The sequence below is a fragment of the Quercus robur genome, chromosome 3 (assembly GCF_932294415.1).
Source record: "Quercus robur chromosome 3, dhQueRobu3.1, whole genome shotgun sequence".
NCBI classification, from domain to species: domain Eukaryota; kingdom Viridiplantae; phylum Streptophyta; class Magnoliopsida; order Fagales; family Fagaceae; genus Quercus; species Quercus robur.
Window position 1 is genome coordinate 776,312 of NC_065536.1, and position 9,038 is coordinate 785,349.

Consider the following 9,038-nt stretch of genomic DNA (forward strand, 5'->3'; position numbering starts at 1 on the left):
AAAGTAGGTAAAATTGCATACTTGAACCATTTTTCTAAGAGCTGGCCCCCATACGAAAAATTATTTGGCACCCCCATTTGTCCATGTTTAGTGTTCCTTCCAAACTTGCTTTTCATCTTTTAATATTTTCCCTCATTTATTATTAGTCTTTACTATTGACACACCTTCACATGTCAGACCATTGGCTGATTAAAAGTTTTACTTTTTCAATTCCCAAGCTTCAATATATTTTTCTGATCTAGAGTGAGCTGATATTGCTCTTTATTGTTATTATATTGCTTTATGTTGTAAGCTGATATTGTTGTCCGCATTTGTTTGCTACTTGCTAGTAAATGTTGCTCTTTATTACTGAATATACCTGTTACTGTTTTTTTTTTTTTGCTCTATTTTGCTATGACCCCATTCTTTTGGCTTTGTATTTTTTTTTTCTTTGCATAAAATTTTTAATTTTGCCTCAAAAAAGAGTGCTGAGCTGATGCAACTAGCAAAAATGACTTTAAAATCTTGAGAAGTACTAGAGTATTATTCTCCTTTTTTTTTTTTTTTAATTAAACCAATTGATAAGCTTTATTCAAAATTTTATTTTTTGGCTTCTATTCGACTCAAACAACCAAATGTGAAAGTCATCTTGTATTTTTATATATAATTTCATATTGGCTTATAAGGATTTTGTTATTTTTAATTCTAAAAATTTTATATTTTCTTGTAGATGTAGTTGTTATATTTATATTTAATTTCTTGAATGGTTTGAACTTATGGTTGTTAAAAGGACTAAGAGAAACTTAGAAGGGAAAATGAACTTAAGATACTTAATTGGTCACTTAGGTTTTTTTAAGTGCTAATAAGAATTACATTGATTATACCAATGCACAAAAACATATATGTACCATTTTGAGTTTTTCTTGAATTGTGACTCACTATGAGATAGTTTAACCTCGGTCCCCCAAACCAAAATTTCTAACTCCGCCTTGGATGCATCAAGTTTTGGGCTTTCTTAATGGAGGAAAAATACACAACTCACACACACACACACACACACACACACACATATATTTAAAAAAATCACTTTATTTGTGACATAAAAAAGTTTTAGAAAAAAGAACAAAGTTTAACTATAAAATTGATTGTAACCTAAGGTTATAATTTTACTCAATATCTTTTTATTGGAGGTAATTTTAACAAATTCACCATTGGATTTACATCTTTTTCTTATATCCTCCGTACTTACAAAATTTATAGAAAATTAAAGATCAATAAGTTATGTCATCAATAATTGTTTAAATTGTAAGCTTTTGTAATTTAAAATTATGTATAAAATATAAACTTATAGATCATATAGTAAATAATTTTCGATTAATACAAAATTAAAAATGTGTATTAAGTACATAAAGAACATATAATTCAACGGTTAGATTTTCATAATATGTAGTAATATTTATTTTCTTGAGTAAAGTTGTAGTTTTAGGCTGCCATATTTGGAGGTCTTTCTCTACTAAAGAGTAGGTCATCGCCTAAGTGGTATAAGCCTAGAGAGGCTGTGGTATATATATTGTAAAAAATGAAAATACACAAGTTCAAGAGGTAAATGCAATACAAAGGAGTCGGTGCAGTGGTCCAAGAGATACAGCAACGTACAGATCGAGAAAATAACTAGAGTCTGAAGTGGAGGAGGTTGATATCTGTGTCATTTGGCAGTCTGCGCTGTGGAGGGAACTTGGGGAGGAGACTGGCAATGTACTTAGCCGTTTCCAAATATGCTGTAAGCTTATTTTCGGATCCAGTTTGTTTAGCTATCACATTCACATTCACATTCTCCCGTTTTTTTGAATTGTGATGCTTTAAGTTCACTGTATCTGTATGCATAGCACTGGCCACTGGCAATACGTGAACGTTGCACTTGTTTTCCTTGCTAAGTAGTTCCTTAACTGCCTTTTTCTTCAATGACCAACTACCACTTCTTAAGTTGAAGTTATATAAAGGAAGGAACCGTTGCCCATAAATAGCTAAAAATTCCACTGCTGCTAAAATAAACTCAAATTCCTCTTGGGACATGTAGTAGGGAAAGCTGACCCTAGTCCATCCTGGTTTTACTCCAACATAGCCCTACAAAAATACAACAAAATTTTAGCCCCAAAATCTATATCATAGGTTTCAAGGGTACTTAGGGTCTGTTTGGATATAGTTTATTTTAGTTGAAACTGAAAACATTGTAGCGAAATAATTTTTAAATGTGTAGATAGTGTTGTGAGACCCTTTTTTAATGAAAAAGTTGCTGAAAAATATAATTTGTAAGACCTATGAATAGTGCATCCGTGCATTGTTCACAATTGACTTGTCAACAATTGCGGGCTGAACAAAAAAAAAAAAAAAAAGAAAAAAAAAAGAGAAAAACGCAAATTACAAAACGCAAACGCCAAATTAATTTGAATCCAAACAGGTACTTAGTGAGAAATAGAAATACTATATTTTTACTTCAAATTTTATAATCTACTTTATTCTTTACCAATTATTATATGTTTTCTTTTATTTTTTTGTTTTAATTTTAAACTTTGGTTATTTTATTTAAAAAAAAAAAAAAAAGTAAAACATATACATTGCAGCAATTTAGGGAGTATTTACCTTTTGAATGAGAGCTCTCAGGGCGAGTGAATGAAACTCACCCACATTAAGTAAATCGTGACCATAGGGTCCGGCACAAGCGCATCCACCTCGAGCCTGGATGCCAAACAGGTCATTGAGGAGTGCTGCAACAAATGGTCCATGAAGAGGTTTATCTTTATTTTTCCCTGTCTCTCCCCACAAGTAAAACTCTTTCACCTTTACCTCTCTGCAGCTATCTGTATTGTCAAACGGGTCATTACTCCCATTTTTGAGACCAGCCAATGAGGAATTGCTAGTACTATAAATGAGGAAAGACAATATAGCTTGGCGCTTGGCACTTGTATTTCCTAAAATGCATATGTTCTGATTTAGGAGAAGCCTCTCAAGAGCCTTCTCTATGTAGGTGTGCTCCTGTTTTTCTATCACTTGGTAACCAATGTATTCCTTCACCCACAAGGCCAATGCTGCTCTAACTGTCTGTATTATTTGAGGAGTCCCACCATTTTCCCTTTCTTCTATGTCCTCCATATATAATGTGTCCTGCAATCAATGATAGAAGATTACGGAAGTGTATGTGGGTTGGTTAAGGCCTAAGGGGGTACCATTTTATTTAGGACTTGATTTTACCAGGACAAGACTCAAGAGCAACAGCCCTGCATACTCAATCATCAATCCCATAACTGGGTCAAGTGCCATAAATACCAATTAGAATCAGATATGGGTCCAGTACCAGTAGGCAAGGCAATAACATTATCCATATAAGAGGTTCAATTACCTTTTCATTGAAGCCATTGACATAATTAACAGTTCCACCTCCACAAGTTGATGGTGGAGAAGATTCCAGTCGATAGAGGACCTTTCTCATCAAAAGTATGCCAGGTGATCCGGGCCCACCAAGGAACTTATGTGGACTAAGGAAAATGGCATCATAGCCATCAATCTCCCCAGATCTCATGTCAATCTCCACATAAGGGCCACTGAACACATACAAATTTTCATGTCAGGAAAATTGGCTTCTCTAATCTCTTGATGCCAAAAACTAAGAGAAGCTAAAGAATGAACTTTGCACAAATTGTACACACCTTGCTGCAAAATCAAAGCATGCAAAACCTCCATATTGATGAAGTAATTTAGCAATTGCACGCGTATCCGAATAAATTCCGGACACGTTGCTACAAGCCGAAAAGGAACCCAAAATTGGACGGTTGGCATATTTATAAGTCTCAAGTTGTAGTTTTAGAGCCTCCATGTCTATCAAACCATTGTCATCTAAACCAATCTCTATTACTTCAGCCAAGCTTTGCCGCCATGAGAGAAGGTTGGAGTGGTGCTCATAAGGACCAACAAAAACCACCCACCTTTCTTCACTACGAAGGAATTTAAGTACCCTGTCTTTCAAAATGGATGGTACTGCAATTCCCATTACTTCTTGAAGCCTTTTGATAGCAGCAGTTGTGCCCGAGCCACAGAACAAGATTGCATCTTCCTGTCCACCACCTAAGCTTTTCTTGATGTAACTGGTTGCTTCATGCACCATTTTTGTTGTCCAGGACCCCACGTGACTGTCACAAGTGTGAGTGTTCCCTGCACGCAAATTGGGTACTCAAAGTTAAGCCAAAAAAATCATAATTCTTAAAACACTATTTAATTTGGAAAATAACACTCCACTCCAAATTTAAAGAAAAAAAAATACTCTCCTCTCTTGGGTTGAAGAAAATAGCACCCTATCTTGTTTATATTAATAATAAAATATTCTAAATTTTTATAAGATTTTCTTTAACAAAGTTTAACTATAATTAGTAAAAACGTGACTAATAAATTTATAATTAAAATGCAAACTTCATCAAGCACTAAAAGAATTGCAATAATAAATCTCTTCTCATTTGAAAAAAGAAAAAAAAAAAAGAAAGAGCAAAAGTCATCTTGAATATTTTAAAATACTCTTTATTTAAAAATTCAAAAAAATAAATTTCAATTCCAAAATGAATAATAATTTTGGAAGCCTATTATTAAGTATAAAAGACAAGTTAGCGCATAACATTTTTAACATCAGTTTAACAAAGTTTGGTTATTTTAATGGAAAAAAGCATTTTTTTCCTTTAAATTTAGAGAGAAGTGTTATTCCCTTCAATCTTAAAGAAGAGGAGTGTAATTAACCCTTTAAGTGTTAGGAAAACGTGCAGCATATTGTAAAACGGCAAATCAAAAACCGGATGAGAGCATAAGACAATCTCCGGTCATGTTGGGCAAATGAGAAGAGAAAATCGTGTATATATTTGAGACAGGTCATGGTGTATTGTTTGGTTGATTGAGAGGCAAGATTGTAATTTGGAATCATAGCCTGTCGTGGTTGCAGTTTGCTTAGGTGTATGGTTTGATTGTAATAGCCATGTTGTCGGTAGCTCATTTAGTTTCAATTAATTTTCAGCAGTATAGTTGTCGAGATGCTTTTGTCTATGTGTACTGTTTTTGACATTTTCTTAATGACAAAACTTACTTATTCATCATCAATAAGTTGAGATTCTAATTAAAGATCACGCTATGATAGTATGGATTTGCTTGAAATTCACTTATTTTGTGAAAATTTAAAATTTTTTGTTAAAAGAACTTAGATAGAGATAAAAATTAGTTGAAATAGTATAGCAAAATCTATAAATAGTACCAAGAAGTGCAAGGAGACTCATAAAAATAGCAAAAATAAGTTGAATACTAAAATAAGTTAACTTTTTAATTTTTACTAAACCCATCTTATAAAATAATAGAAAGGAAGAAATGCTTAATTACCATAAAAAGGAAGAACATTGTCAATGATGAAAGTTTCAATATATTGAAGAGACCGGCCAGAGGCGGTGTGATCAGCATAGGTGAGTCTTCTTTTTCCAAAGAGAGAATCGATTTCTGCATCACCGCCAATGATTTGAGAGCGCAGCCAAGTTAGTTTTTCCTCGGTCGAGTTGGCCCTTGGAACACCCATTTCTAGTGTCCTAAAGGATTCAGAACGATGGCAAAGATCATCAGAAAGTTGAGAACTACTTGTTCCATGTGAATTGATGCTCCTCCTCCTAGTACCATTCTTTTGCTTGTTTTTTGGTTGAGCACTAGGAGCTTCTCTTAACATGGGTTTCTCCAGTTCCATGCTTCAAGAAGATAAATAAAAGAAACAAAAATTTTGATGGATAAAATGTTTGAAGAAGAGGATAAAGAAGAAGAATATGATGACTTGGAGAAAAGATATGCATGGTATATTTAAAGAGAGAAGTAATTGATTATCAATGGGTTTAAAACTATGAGTTTGCTTAAATCGACAGCACCCACAAAAATCTGGCACCACTTTAAAATATTGTATATCCAATTCACGTGAAATCGCCCTCGGATCCTGTTCCCACTTTGAAATTGGTAAGACTTGCGTGCAAAAAGACATGGTATTTGAACTTTTTCCCCTTACTATATTAACTTGAGTTGAATGTCTTTTTGACCTTGAATAATATTACAAAAGAAAAATAAGGGTAATATGATGCCAGATCCATACTGAAGTTGATTATGAATTGCTTAAAAGTAAGAGGCATGATGTGTAGTCAGTCTAGGGGTTCTCACCCACATTAACTTGAGTAGCAAGTGGTATCCTAGCTAGTAGTATAAGAATAAAATGGAAGTCAGTTTTTAAAAGATCCATAGATTAGTTTACCCCAATACATGATATATTTTGTTTTCATTTCCTCTCTCTCTCTCTCTCTCTCTCTCTCTCTCTATATATATATATATATATACACATATATATTACTTGATATAAAAAGTAATACATATATTTTAATAATATTTTAATGTAATAAGAACATAATAATAGCATACTCACTATATTTTGTTTATTATCAAAAAAGAACATTTAGTATGAATCTATCTTTTATTTTATTTTTTCAAAGTAAGAATATCACATCTAAATGAAATTGTTTTTAATAGTTTAATAGGTACTAAGTACAACTTAGTTAATAAATATATGTTCTTATGAAATTATCTCAAAAAATAAAATTACATAAATACTAATGATAATCTTCAATAAGGGTTCATCCTTAATATTAATTATAAATTTAGTTACTCATGAATATTGTATACTAAACTAGATAAATAAAATAGAGAAAAGGCACAAAGAAAGCTGCATGGGCTGCCTTTTTTTTTTTTTTTTTTTTTTGGCTTTCTAGTTTAAAAGTTATCGTAATAGCCTCTATTTTTTTTCTATATTCTTACAAACTGACCAAAGCCTTTTTTATACAAGAAAAATCGCCTCACATATACATACTCCCATTACAATTCGGAAAAGGAATTTTTATTGCTTTACGCTCCTTCCAGTTTTACCCACCTAGCATTCAACTTATGAATTGTTCAGCATGTCCACGTTATAACAAAGACAACTTATAATCCCACAAAAATATAGTATAAAAGTAAAGTTTAATATACATACGTGAGAGTAATTTATTGTATATATATACAAGTATTATCCCCATATGATGTACGGCATGATAAAAATTCATATGTTAGCTAATTTTTTTTTTTAAAATAATTAAACCTAAATTATTAAATAAAGAGTAATAAAAATTATAAAAAATTACTTTAAGTTCTAATTTTTTAGAGTTTAGACTTAAATTTTATTAGTGTTTATCTATTTTTATATTTTAAAATTATTTTTGTGCTTTGTGTTAATTTCTTACCATGAGATGTGGTACAAGTCTGATCATTTCTATTTGAGTAATGTTTACTGTATACTGTAGTTAGCACAAACCATAATAAACAAAATAGTTCTTGATCAATACCAATTTTTTTCCTAGTGATGGTCTAATTAAAAATTTCAACAAACTCACAAATTAAATACAATAACCAAAACTGAAAATCGAAATATAAACAAAAGAGTTCAAAAATTGAGAATATATAAAAAAAAATTTAAAAATTAACATAAGAATACAAAGAGCTTAAATGAGTGTCCACTATTTTGGTTCTTTATAGTAAATTTCCTCTGGCATAATACCATGCATGTAAATACAGAAGTAAAGAACAATAAGTAGGATGAATTTATTATATTAAAACATAAGCATAAGTTGCATATTGGGGAAAAAAAAGTGAGTTGTGTGAGATTTAAGTTTAGAAAAAATTTTGATAATAGAATTTTAGTTTTATTTAAATTAAACAATTATTAAATGCTATCCCTTAATTTGAGGAAATAGGTCATAACAAATAATATAAAATTAATTTACTAATTACTTGTTCTTAAAATGTTGATAATAGACTTTTAGTTGGAGCAAAAGTCAAAAAATTAATTCAAAATTTTTTAATTAATGTTAAAAAATATTTGATTAATAAAAAATATATAATGTAAATGTAAGTTATAATTTGTGCCTTTTTTGTGCTTGGTTTCAATTTATTTTTTTGAACTTAATATTAGAGTTAGTATAATCATTGATGATACTTTTAAGTTAATTAATTTATTTTTATTTTTATTTTTATTTTAATTATTCAAACGATCTTTTTGAAATATCTTATATTTATATTAATCTTTTAACTTTCCCCTTTATATTTATATTAATCAAGGAATTCGAGTGTGTGTATATATAATTATTATGATGCATGAGATAGATGTAGCAGCGTTATATTTGTGAAAATTAACCAAATGCTTGAGAGTAATGTTGGGATTTTAGTAGTAATCATCAATTCTATCCCTTGATGTGGTTAGAGTGACGACATTTGTTAACTATCAACTAGATACACATTTCAATCTTATTTCCACTCTTCTCTAGACCTAATTCAATTAAAGTTGCAAACGCTTGCAAGCCATGTCATTTTAAAACCAGTTAAGATCAATTAATATTGTGTGGCTGTCCTATACTTAAATGTTTAATGTATCATCCACTTGGGAAACATTTTCTGTACATGAAGCCAATAACTGTGCAGAGATGGACTGACGAAAAAGAGTCGTGTACTAAAACGTAATGCGGAGGACTATATGATATATACGAGACTTATTGTGCTCGTTTGGATTCAGCGTTTTCCGTTGAATCCTGGCTGCGTTTTATTTATTTATTTATTTTTTTTGTTCCAGCTACACTATTTGACCAAGTCAACCGTGAACAGTGTACGAATTCTGATTTTTTTTTTTTTTTTGTGCCAGCCACACTATTTGACCAAGTCAACCGTGAACAATGCACGAGTTTTGATTTTTTTTTTTTTGGTGCCAGCCACATTATTTGATCAAGTCAATCGTGAACAGTGCACTCGTGCACTGTTCACAGACCCACAAATTTCACTTTTCAGCAATTTTTTCATTAAAAATGGGTCCAATGATACTATTCACATATTTAAAAATTATTTTGCTATAGTATTTTCAGTTTCAATAAAAATAAGCTCAATCCAAATGGACCCATTAAGGCATCTAGGTGTTGGGTCTCAAATAA

General features: G+C 31.1%; 1 protein-coding gene across 1 annotated transcript; it reads right to left on the reverse strand.

The window, feature by feature from the left end:
• Positions 1–1,397: 1,397 nt before the first annotated feature.
• LOC126716592 (uncharacterized) lies at positions 1,398–5,817 on the reverse strand. The gene is made up of 5 exons (XM_050417427.1): positions 5,386–5,817; positions 3,684–4,185; positions 3,377–3,578; positions 2,620–3,141; positions 1,398–2,103 (listed from the first exon to the last, which is right to left on the reverse strand). Exons 1-5 carry the CDS (start codon positions 5,735–5,737, stop codon positions 1,651–1,653), a joined length of 2,031 nt encoding a protein of 676 aa, XP_050273384.1. The 5' UTR covers positions 5,738–5,817; the 3' UTR covers positions 1,398–1,650.
• Positions 5,818–9,038: the final 3,221 nt, after the last annotated feature.